This window comes from Rattus rattus, chromosome 11 (assembly GCF_011064425.1).
Source record: "Rattus rattus isolate New Zealand chromosome 11, Rrattus_CSIRO_v1, whole genome shotgun sequence".
Lineage (NCBI taxonomy): Eukaryota > Metazoa > Chordata > Mammalia > Rodentia > Muridae > Rattus > Rattus rattus.
Window position 1 is genome coordinate 52938021 of NC_046164.1, and position 12540 is coordinate 52950560.

The 12540-nt window shown below is 45.4% G+C and overlaps 2 protein-coding genes across 2 annotated transcripts in view; both read left to right on the forward strand.

Annotated features, from left to right (window-relative positions):
* The window catches only part of Sel1l3 (SEL1L family member 3), a 106457-nt gene that overhangs the window by 14063 nt on the left and 79854 nt on the right, over positions 1-12540 (forward strand). The window lies entirely within an intron of this gene.
* Positions 7580-8641, forward strand: LOC116911925 (eukaryotic translation initiation factor 3 subunit J). Its single transcript, XM_032915811.1, has one exon. It carries the CDS (start codon positions 7693-7695, stop codon positions 8470-8472), a length of 780 nt encoding a protein of 259 aa, XP_032771702.1. The 5' UTR covers positions 7580-7692; the 3' UTR covers positions 8473-8641.

The following is a 12540-nucleotide window of genomic DNA, read 5'->3' on the forward strand; positions in this document are numbered from 1 at the left end:
ATTCTATCCTAAATGTGGCAATAGCCTGCACAGGATCCATACAGAGGCTCTGGGGGCATTCCACGGCCCTACACATCAGTGCTGGAGACCTATAAAGTAGGTCCAGAGTTCTCCCACGGGAGGAGAGGCACCGGCTCTGGGGGTGCTGAGTGCCTGCCAGTTCTCCTCACCTGGCTTGGAGAGTCATCATGGTTCCCGGACCCCCACCCCCCCCAGGTCAAGTATTATTTCCACCCATGAACACTTGCAACAGAATCATCTGGTGTTTTTGCTTTAAACACAATATTCTTCACCTTCCGAGGATTGGAGATGGAATGGACTCAGCGTTTGAAATGGATTCTGTTGTACCCAAAAATTTCAATCTCTGGGCTAGGGGGTGGGACTGTGGATAGGACTTTGATCTTGTTTTGACTGTGGCCCAACTCCCAGGCTGGCTTGGCAGGTACAGGAATTCCACAGCCGGTGACAATGGACCTTTCCACAGTCAGTTCCTCAGACCAGGTCTTTTTAGATCTGGCAGGGGAGGTGACTTAAGGACATGACCCCATCCATGCTCTGCCTCTCGTGATGTGCTTTTTCTCAGCTTTGGGATAGGGGAAACAGTGGGTGTGGTAATTCCTTAGTAGGTCCCAAAGTGGCTTCGTGTGTGTGTGTGTGTGTGTGTGTGTGTGTGTGTGTGTCCGTATAGGCCCATAGTTCTTGCTGCATACATTAAACAGTTGGCATCTTGAAAGCTCTTTATTTGACTCTAATTGTAGAGCCACTAGAAGTTACAAAAATGGTAGAGAAAGTCCTTTGTGCGTTGCCCAGCTTTTCCCACTGTTACTGCATCCTGTAATCACAGCACACTATTAAAACTAGGGAACCAGTGCCACTGTATACTGTTATCTGTGGACTAGATTCGGGCTTCATAGTGTTTGCATTTGCTTGGGGGTGTGTGTGTGTGTGTGTGTGTGTGTGTGTGTGTGTGTGTGTGTGAGAGAGAGAGAGAGAGAGAGAGAGAGAGAGAGAGAGAGAGAATAATTGTGGGAAGAGCTGGGTAATTAGATGTCTGGAATACGGGAACTCTGTATACATAGGTGTGCCACCTTCCTCCAGGCAGAGCCGCCATGTTAACACCTGTCTGAGCCTTGCACGGGGATCCCTGATTTGTCGAGCAGAAGGGAGCAGGGCAAGGCACATGCACACATAGTGTTGCTTTGCCTCTGACTTCATCAGGCTTAATGATTTCATTTCATGTTTCGAAAATGTATATCTTTCTCATTGAAAAATGACCAAATTGCAAGCGGGGTGTCTTGAAACGAAGTCATTTATAAACTGGCTCGTTCTCAGGGTGCCCTGAAAACGGGAGCTGCCTTCTCTTTCCTCTGCTGTCCCTTGCCCGGGAATGGCACAGTGGGAAATTTCTACCTGCTTTCTTGAGAACATTACTTTTGGTGTGAGAACCAATCTAATCAAATCACAGCACACAGGAAAACCTTTCTTAGGAGTTAAAAATCCCAGAAAATGGAAGGGGGAGCTTTTTGCACTCTCAAACCAGCCCTGCACCTGTAACTATGATTTGTTTATCAAAATGAGACCATTTTCCCTCTCTGTAAAAGAGAAGTCACCTGAGTGAGTGCAGCAGGCTGTGGGGCGTGCTGTGACTGTTGTTCTGGATGGGGTTGTGGGCTGGCAGGAACTAGACGGAGACCTGGTTCCTCACAGAGCCCTTCTTACTTTTGCTTCCAGGCAACAGACAGTTGAGGATATCAGGAGAGCCCAGCTGAGCTTCAGGGGTACCTGTTAGGTCTGGGCCCCTTTGTAAAGTGCAGCCCCATTGAGACGGGGCTTGGGAAATGCTTCTTGAGTCAAGCATCTCACTCACATCCTATATGGTCCTGCCTCTGTAGCCCTGTCTGGCTTCATCTTTTTTGTTGTGTATGAAAAGGCTCGATCTCCCCTGCGCCTGCGTTTTCCAGGAGAATGGTTGAAGTCCTCTCTATTGCCAGATTAGCTTATGTTCCAGGGTAAGACTGAGTACCTCAGGAAAGGCCCAGGTCAGGCCACTGATCTGACTATTGGAGAACAACTGGCAAGTTTAAGCCCAACCCAGCTCCAAAGTCAACAGCTTTCAGATACGGTGTACCAAGACTCTGGCACGTGCCCTTCTGCATACCTGCCCCTGTTGTGCTCTGGCCATGGGGCCATAGGTGGTTGAGCAAGGAACACCTGTGGCTCCCCCGATAGCTGTCTGCTTCCTAGGGGAGGGGAAGGGGCCTCATCCCTTAGGTCTAGTCTGTGTCTGACTCATTCCTGAACTCACTGAAAATGCAGGGTGGGAGGGGCTGGAGTTAACATTCCTGGGCCGCCCTCAGAACCTCTCCCTTGTCACACCCTCAGGAGAGATTCTGCCAGTGCTGTTGGCTACAGTCGAAGCTGTATATGCTATGTGTTCAATCCCTCCTTGCCACGTGTACTGTTGGCACCCTTGTCTAAGTCACCACCCTCCTGGACTTTGACCATAGCCTCGTAGTGGCTTTCCAGCTTCACCCTTGCCTCCTGTCTCTCACCCTCCTGGGAGTCTGTGTAGTGTAGGCTGGTCACCTCATTCCCCCTTTGAACCTCCTCACTCTGCTGCCTGGGACCGAGCTATGCTGTCATATAGCTGTTGCTGGCTCCGTCTCCTAGTCACCCGAGTCTGCTGACTTCTACCTAAATGGGCCACATTCAGCCCCACTTTGGGACATTTGAGTGATTGCTGCCACCTAAAATGCTCATCTCCAGACCTCTACTCAGTTTGCATCCTTCATCCCTTCGCTCAAATGCCCTCCTCCACGGCCGCCTGGTCTGAGATAGTGATTTTGCCCGCTGTTATCTTTTTTGTCTCCTCCATACCACTGGATGCTGTAATTAAATAGCCATGGTTTCTGATTTCCTGTAGACCATTATAATGCAAACTCCTTGAGCTGCGTTCCAGTGGGGACCGTACTATGACAACACACTATGACCTAACCCCTTTACCACATGGGGTGGAGGACAGGGAGCTGTGGAGCTGGCCATGAATCTTCCCTTGGCCCTCTGCACACAGAGCCACTGGCCATAGCTTCCCAGATGGCATATGGCACTGGCTGCAGAGTTCCAGTCACTTCTCTTGCAAACACGCGTGACTCAGCTCTGCCTTAGTAGGTTGATTCTGACACCCCCACTTTTAGGTCCTTTGACCTAGAATGCTTATTGTCCTACACTGTCCCGACCAGGGCCACCAGCTCCATCAGCAGGTAGCCTTACCTCCTGGCACCTTCCATGTGTCCCTGCTGAAATCCTCCCTAAACTTTGACTGTCAGTCCATATTGCCATCTCCCCTTGTCCCAACCACAAATACATGTGTGTTCATGAGCATGTTTTATTTCCACAATCAGAAATTGCCTCTCTGACCTCTAGCTTCCCAGGCCCTCTGTGTGTACCTCTCCTGGGATGTGCATTGTGTTCAGCTAAATGAAGTGAAGATTAATAGAGCCTCTTCTGACCAGTTTCTCCCCAAATCTGGGAATTCACGGGTGGAGACCTAGTCCCTCTCTTTAAGGTGGGTGTGTGGGAGACAAACATGGCTATGGCACAGTCACAGCCACTCTATTTTCAAGTCCTTGCCATGTGCCAGACACCGTGGGAAGAGTTTAGTTACTCTACCCAACACTGCCTTCTAAACTTGCGATGGGGAGTAGACTTGGGGAGTAGACTTGGGGAGTAGACTTGTGGGATAGACTTGGGGAGTAGACTTGGGGAATAGACTTGGGGAGTAGACTTGGGGAGTAGACTTGGGGAATAGACTTGGGGAGTAGACTTGGGGAGTAGACTTGGGGGACTTGGGGAGTAGACTTGGGGAATAGACTTGGGGAGTAGACTTGGGGAGTAGACTTGGGGAATAGACTTGGGGAGTAGACTTGGGGAGTAGACTTGGGGAATAGACTTGGGGAGTAGACTGGGGGAAGTAGAATGATCCATCTCAGGTCATACAACTGTGAACTCCAGAGCTGGTGTTTAAGGCTGGATCATCTCGCCTTCCAAACATCATATTTAGCCATCGGGTTAGACAGTTGCCTGGGGTTATAAAGCTCATTATTTATTATTTATTTATTCCATGACATTCACGTAGGACTAAGCTACTATAGGTGCCTCACTGGGCTTTGTCACAGAGGAGGTGACATTTGGACAGAGACCTGATGGCTAAGCAAAGTCTCCATTCACAGTCAGAAGAATGGAGATCAAGATCTCAGAAAGGCAGAAAGGACAGAGGGAGCTATGGCGCTGGGTTGGAGAGGGGGTTTCGTGGCACAGCCTCCATGTGCTGGATGGCAGTCAGGCTGTGTACCGCCTTCCTGTGGCAGGAAGTTAAGAGGGTTCTGAGGCCCAATCTGCACTGATGAGAAAGGTTATGTCAACTGACTGCCCGCACCCTCTCTGGGATGAAGATGCAGACCGGCATGTTCTTGATATGTGTTTGAAGTCCTTTTCTTGCGCTTGAAGGCAGAATGTCTGGTGTGAGCGAAGTTATTCAGGACCACACTGTGAAGATTTTCAAGCACCACACTAACAGTAGTGACCGTTCTGCCCTCGTGTCTTATCACGATGGGCGTCTGATAAGAAACTCCTGGGGTATCATGGGTGATATTTAAAATTACAGTTATCTATATATTTGGCACATGTGTGTGTGGGGGGGCATACACATGCCTAGTTGTGTGTGTATGGAGGTCAGAGAAAAACCTGAAGGGGGAATCGACTCCCTCCTTCACCACGTGGGTTCCAGGGTTCAAACTCTCGGCTGCAAGCACCTTTTCCTCCTGAGCCATCTTGCCACTTCAAAGTATGGTTTCTTATAGCAAAATTCCATTACAATAAGACAACTGAAATTAAAGTCCTAACTTGGATCCAGGCTTGACTTGTCTTTGTGGGAAAAAACAAAATGGACTCCCAGACAAACTGTATGCATCAGGAATATTCAGGCCAGTGCCGTGATGATCCATTTCTAATTATTAACTATATATTTCGACTTAAAAGAACCCCACAGACTCAGGCCCCCTATCCCCAGTTAATCACGGTGGTCTGAGGTTCCCGGTAACAACACTAATTAGTGGTTCGCATCAGCGTTGCCCTTTACAATGAACAGAACACTTTTTCCAGGCACATTGTCTCGCTTAATCCTTCTAACAATCTCAAGGGAAAGACAGTATTATTCTCATCCTCCTCTTAATGAAGGGGAAAACGGAGGCTCAGGGAGATTATTTAACTGGAGTCCAAACCTCCGTTCTTTCGGCTTGGCTACGCCGCCTCTCTGAGATATGCTAATACAGCCCTAACCCAGGTTCTAAATTAGAAAGGAGACTTTTTTTAAAGTTGAATTTTTATCGATGTGAATCATGTTTCCTTCACCCACTGGACTCTGTCTCTTTGAAGCGATTGGGCTGAGCTGAACAGCCTCAGAGGCCCGGGGTGGGGAGGCCAGTGGATACAGCTGGCTTCTTCTCTCTGCCTGCATAGAAATATTCAGAGCCTTTGTTCTTGTCTTCCTTAGCTGCAAAGGTAATACACGTACCTGGTAAAAAATTCAAATCGTGTAAAAAAGGTTTAGCGGGAAGGAGAAGTTCCACCCACCCCAGTCTTCTGGTCCTTTTCCCAGAAGCAAACTCAGTACAAGCATTTCTTGTTTCTCCTTCCAGAATAATCCTCTGCACATGGAAGCCTTAAGTTTAGCTCCTTGTCTCCACAAGCAAATGATAGCCTAGGAGCGATTCTGCCTCACACTAATCAGCGACAGCGTTTTCTCCGTAAGGACATGCTGCTTGGCTCGTTCTTTCTGACAGACCCTTAGCAGCCCGTTGCCTGATGGTCCATCACTATTTAACCTGTCTTCTTGGATGGGAGGCGGGTCAAGTGTGTGTGTGTGTGTGTGTGTGTGTGTGTGTGTGTGTGTGTGTGTGTGTTATGTGTGTTTGTTCTCACGTATTTGGGGGTGCACATGTGGAGGTCAGAGGTCAGAGGTCAGAGGTCAGAGGTAGGTTTCTAGTACTCTCACGAGCCTGTTGATTTGGCTAGATATGCTGGCCTAGCAATCTCCTGGCTTCCTTCTGTCTTCATCTGTCAGCCCTGTGATTGTGGTGAAGGAGGCTATGCTGAGCTATTTTTGCATAGGTGTTGGGGATCTGCTTATATAGGAAGCAGCTTACACACCAAGCATCCCTAGCCCCCATGAAGGTCTTTTCTTTCTTTTGCCTCTGACAGTGTTCCTTCTCTGAACATCCTTAAGGGAATCTTTGCATATATGTATGTTTGGAAGGAAGAGTTCCCAGGACCGAAGCCTATACTCCCAGGACTCCTGAGAGTGCAGATTCCACAGATTTCCAAAGGAACCTGCTTCATCACCCAGACAGACACCTTTGAAGGCATTTTTTGACTTAAATCATCCCTCTTAGAACATACTGATTTTATTTTCAGGCTTGGCTCTAAAGGCAACAGTGCACACAATGTATCCACCGCCTTTTAGGGACTTCTGTTTGGAAAGCATTTCTTCTCAAGATTAGAAACGTGTACTTTCTTTCTCCCTAGCTTCTGTTAGCCACAGAGATTCTTTGCAGGGAAATGCCTAATGTCTCCATGTGCGTGCTGGGGATCTTTCTCTGTGGTATATTCTGATGTGTCTGAAGCTCATCCTCAGAAGGGTCTCACTGCATGGAGAGAGGACCTTCCCCAGTGTTAGGCTTCCAGTCCTTCAACTGGACTAGGCAGTGGACTACAAGATCCCTCTAGTCCCTGCCCACCGAAAGAGAAGACTAAGTATGCAATAGGGAAGAAGGGTGTCAATAGGCATGATGACCTAGGTTTAATCCCCAGAACCCATGTAAAATGCTGGGTAGTGTGGCACCACACCAGCAACATAGCACCAGGTGTGTGTGTGTGCGTGCGTGCGTGCGTGCGTGCGTGCGTGTGTGTGTGTGTGTGTGTGTGTGTGTGTGTGTGTGTGTAAGACCCTTGATCTTACTGGCTAGTCGGTCTAGTTGAATTGGTGATTTCAGTGAGAGACCATGTCTCAAAAGAAAAGGAAGGAAGGATGAGAGAGAGAGAGAGAGAGAGAGAGAGAGAGAGAGAGAGAGAGAGAGAGAGAGAGAGAGAAGCCAGGCATGGTGGTGCACACCTTCAATACCAAGCAGAGGCAGGCAGATCTCTGTGAGTTTAAGGCCAGCCCGGTCTACAGAGTGAGTTCCAGGACAGCCAGAGCTACACAGAGAAACTGTCTCCAAAACAAAGTAAACCAATAGAAAGGAATAAAGGAAGACTGTTGATACTGATCTACACATACACACACACACACACACACACACACACACACACACACACACACAAATATAACAACCAGGAAGAGATCGGGGTCCACCTATCTCATGGGTGGGATGTTAGTCTTTGTGCTGAAGCAGGATAGTGCTGGATGACCCCTCCACTCATCCAAACTATGCTGAGCCAGGCTCTAAGCTGAAAGTGAGGCAGAGAAGGTGGTAGGGCCTTGGAGCAAGGCATCATTAATGAGCTAACCATCATCGAAATGTTTTAGTAGGCCCAGCCTGCCCCGCGCGGGCCAACGAGAGCCAGCCCAGTGACTCACCTCTGCCGCGCTAACTCTTCGCAGCTCTTCCCTTCACACACGCTCACCCCCGGATCGAGATGGCGGCGGCGGCGGCGGCGGCAGCGGGGGACTCAGACTCCTGGGACGCGGACACGTTCTCTATGGAGGACCCGGTGCGGAAGGTCGCGGGCGGCGGCACGGCAGGCGGGGACCGCTGGGAAGGCGAGGACGAGGACGAGGACGTGAAGGATAACTGGGATGATGATGATGATGAAAATAAAGAAGAAGCAGAAGTCAAACCAGAAGTAAAAATTTCAGAAAAGAAAAAAATAGCAGAAAAGATAAAAGAGAAAGAACGGCAACAGAAAAAAAGGCAAGAAGAAATTAAAAAGAGGTTAGAAGAACCTGAAGAATCTAAAGTGCTAACACCCGAAGAGCAATTAGCAGATAAACTCCGGCTAAAGAAATTACAGGAAGAGTCAGACCTTGAATTAGCAAAAGAAACTTTTGGTGTTAATAATACAGTTTATGGAATAGATGCTATGAACCCATCTTCAAGAGATGACTTCACAGAGTTTGGAAAGTTACTAAAAGATAAAATTACACAATATGAAAAATCACTATATTATGCCAGTTTTTTGGAAGCCTTAGTTCGAGATGTCTGTATTTCATTGGAAATTGATGACTTGAAAAAGATTACCAACTCATTGACTGTGCTCTGCAGTGAAAAACAGAAGCAGGAAAAGCAAAGCAAAGCCAAAAAGAAGAAGAAAGGTGTGGTACCTGGAGGGGGATTAAAGGCCACCATGAAAGACGATCTGGCAGACTATGGTGGATATGATGGAGGATATGTACAAGACTATGAAGACTTCATGTGACATTTTATCTTCTGGTGTCTCCTTTCTGTTGCCCACAATCCCTTCAACATGTAGCACAACCTCCTTTCCTTTCAGTTCTGCCAAATGCTACAATCAAAGTGCAGTATCTTTGTGCTGGTTATTTAACCCCTTGACACTCAGGTGCTAATGTGCAAATGAGGAACTTGGATCTTGTTGCCAAGGGGTTAAAATTGGGAACCTCAGTTGCTACTAAATCATAGTTTAAAAACAAAACAAACCTAATAATGTTGTCATTGTTGCTATCCGATTCCATAGCAGCAGTCACTAAATTGGAAACAAAGGTTGCAACATGACAAAAAAAAAAAGTGTAGTATTTACCAGCACCATTCAGTAATACAGCCTTAACCATACCTCCTTGAACTACTTCATAACTTGTCAAGAAAAAGCAGTTTGCAAGCAAGGGCATGTGGGATGCACCTAGTATTAAAATTGCTTTGTCTTAAAATTGAGGTGAGGATATTAAAAACTTGTTGTGAAGAAGAATGTTTATCTCAGAGTGAAGATACTGTGGCTGAAAAGTACTAGTTTGATACTTAAGATTTTAATGACCAAAACCCTCCGACTTTGAAGCTGAAGAAGTAAACTTCTCCATTATTACAGTGCAAGTGTGGACTCACCAGTGCATTGACTGTCTAGTTACTTATCAGCCTGTTCTTTTGATGGAGGACTTCAAATGGGGAGGGAACTCTGTTTCTGTTTGCTGATTCAAGTGTCTGAGAAACAAATCTTGTTCTTCTAGGCTGCAATGGAAAAACTTTTAACAGGGTTTTGGCATTTCCTTTTCTTTTATAAAACATGCTCAGCAAACTACTTGATTAACTACAGTTTGGTAATTGTTATGTTAACAATTATGACATCTGCAATGTTTTATAAAGCAACTAATTTAAAAAAATCACTATTGTGAGGACAAAAAAAAAAAAAAAAAAAAGAAATGTTTTAGTAGGCATGGCAGCTCTACAGCAGCCAGTGTTCTCTCAGAGGCTTGTAACATGTAGTTTGGTTAGTAAAACCCCACTGGTGTGTTGGGGAGAGCTCCAGTTTGAGTCAGAGCTGGGTCTTTTATTAGCGACACCAATTTTCATCAAGACGTTGACATTTTTCTTCTCTCCAAATGAAGGGATTTGCACCATTTGATAGCCAAGGCTTCTTGCTCCTCTAAAATTTGAAGAAACAAAACAAAAAATAGTTCAGAAGAATTTTAAACATGCATTGCCTTTATAGCAGTGTTTTTATGTGTGTGTGCATGTGCATGTGTGTGTGTGTGTGTGTGTGTGTGTGTGTGTTTAAATGTTGTTTCCTCATTCTTCAACCACATCTCATACAAGAAGAATCAAAGAAATAGAATTGAGGGAAGGATTTGAAAGGATTATTTGTCTTAGGTAGCTTGGTGCACATTCTAGAATTATAAAAGAGTGTTGGGAAAAAGAGAGACAGACTTGAATTCTAACTTGGATATAGTTATATGTGTTCATTTACTCACCAATATATATGAACTCCTATCAAGAAGTGGCCACTGTTCCAGGCTCTGAGAATGGAAGGGAAGGAAAGAAGGAGGGAAGGAAGGAAGGAAGGCCCCTACTTTCATGGACCATGTAGAGACCATTGGATATGTCACTAAATGTGTCCCAACTGACCTGTAAGTGTTTCGATGGTAGATGATACTATCACTCTCTAGTCTAGAACTATGATAGATATCACTCATCAATGACAAATGATTCTTGCATATGACAGATTTATTTAGGATTTTTTAACTTCTCTTTGTGTGTATGATGTATGTATATATGTGTATGCAAGTACGGTCACATGTGTGTGTACATGGAGGCCAAAGAAGGGCACAGGGTATCCTCCTTTATTGCTTTCTGTCATATTCCTTTGAGATTGGGTCTTTTCCTGCACCCAGAGTTTGAATTTGGGGATTAGGCAGGTAGCCAAAATCTCCAATGATAATCAATGCTGGGATTTATAGACATGCACAAGACCATGGCTGGCTTGTTACATGGTTACCTCAAAGTGATTCCAGGTCCTCCTGGTGGGCTAGCAAGGACTCTTAACCACTGAACTATCCTTCCAACCCTGGGAGTTTTAAACTTTTGACAGTGTAGAATAATACCTACACAACCATTGTGGTTCCCACCTTTAGTACAGGATTAGGGAATCATATGAGCCAACACTTCATGGTAAGATAAGTTTTGTGAAAGATTATTTTATTCAACTTTAGGCTAATGTGCACACTTAAGCACATTTTAGGTAGCTAGGCCAAGCAATAATTATCGGTAGATTAGGGTATAAAGTTCCTTTTTTTGTATTTAATTTTTACTATTGAAATTGTTTGGGATATAACCCCATCATAAGTGAAGGAACATTTGTCTGATATTCTCAGTAGCCACTGTCAGCTAATGGACAAGCCCACGTGCTCTCCCGTCTTAGATGGATTCCAAACTGTCATTCTTGCTAATTAGTTTTAATTGCAAAGGACGCATAAGATATACAGAGGGAAAACACAACAAAACTATTAAAGCTAGAGTTGATAAGAACATGCCTGTCTTCGATTTTATTGGACACCAAGACTGTGTACATTTGCAAAGTTATTTTAGACGTTTTGGTTGAGAGTTCTCTCTCCACAGTCCTTGGCTGTGGGGCACTTTGATCCCAGGGTGAGCAAACCTCTTTCTCAGAGCTTTGTTTTCCTAGTGTTTTGTTTCCTTATGTGCTTCAGGCTTTCTGGCACAAATGTGGCTGTCTGGCCTTTTCTGCTTTTCTCAACACATAGAAGCCAAGTGAAGGTTGAGCTCAAATCAATCATTTTTGATAAACTATCCAGAGTCTCAGGACCTCTTTGCAGTATTTCCATTGACAACTTCCATCTCCATGCTCTTAACAGAGCAGCAAGTCCTGCATTCCCAGATGGAGCTGAAGTTCATTTCATGATTTAGATGCTTCGAAGGAACTGGCTTGCTTAATCCTATTAAATAAATATATATACAAGGGCTGGAGACTCTAAAAACTGCTTTTGAGATTTTCAGATCATATTAAACTCAAGGTACTTCTACACCTACAACAGTTTCTCATTCCTCTTTGGGAAATGAGCTGAGCTGATTAGTGTCCCAGGCTGAGAACACCTGTAATATATACCGATGCTCTGTGTTTGACGACTTACGGAAGCCAACTCGTCTCTCCAAGAGTCCAAGGAAGAGTAGGCTGTTTCTACCATTGAGTTATGGATGTTTAAATCCAGGAGAATTTTAGGAAAGAGGAAGGCATGGCTATTCCTAGGCCAAGTGAATATGGAGAATAGTAATATATACTTAGCCTTCAGGAAAGCAGTGGTTGTCAGATAAAGCACTAGAGAGCCTGGTTTTCCCTGTGCGATTTGTCAAGGACATGCCGGTGCTCTAGAGCTCCATGTTTGTGAAGAAATGCAGAGGTGAAAGTTCTGATGTCCTACTTGATCATTTGTCTGCTCGGACCTTTGAAAGGTACTTATCACACTGTCTGGCATACAGCATTGTTAGTTACTATGTTGGCACGGTTTGTGCCTCTGTTTCCCAGTCTGTACACTTGTCATAATGAGGATTCAACAGGGTAACACATGTGTGATGTGTACAGCAGCGACTGCACTATCAAGAGTTCTGTCAAAGCGATAACGTCCTTATAACACAAATTGAAAATGCCTTCCCTAACATTAAAGGGCTGTATGCAAGGTGGTTATGAACACAAAAGCTGGACATGTAACGAAGTGTGCTTGCCTACCTTGTACAAGACCCTGGGTCCATCTTGGAAATGGATGGATGGATGGATGATGGATGGATGGATAATGAATGATGGATGGATGGATAATGGATGATGGATGGGTGGATGGCTGATGGCTGATGGATGGATGGCTGATGGCTGATGGATGGATGGCTGATGGCTGATGGATGGATGGATGGATGGATGGATGCCAGAATTTAAACCTAAAAACCTATCCTTTAAAGCTTCTGAACTTTGTGAATTTAACCCTGGACTTCTCCACAGAATGGGACTGATAATAAGACCTTCTTCTAAGAC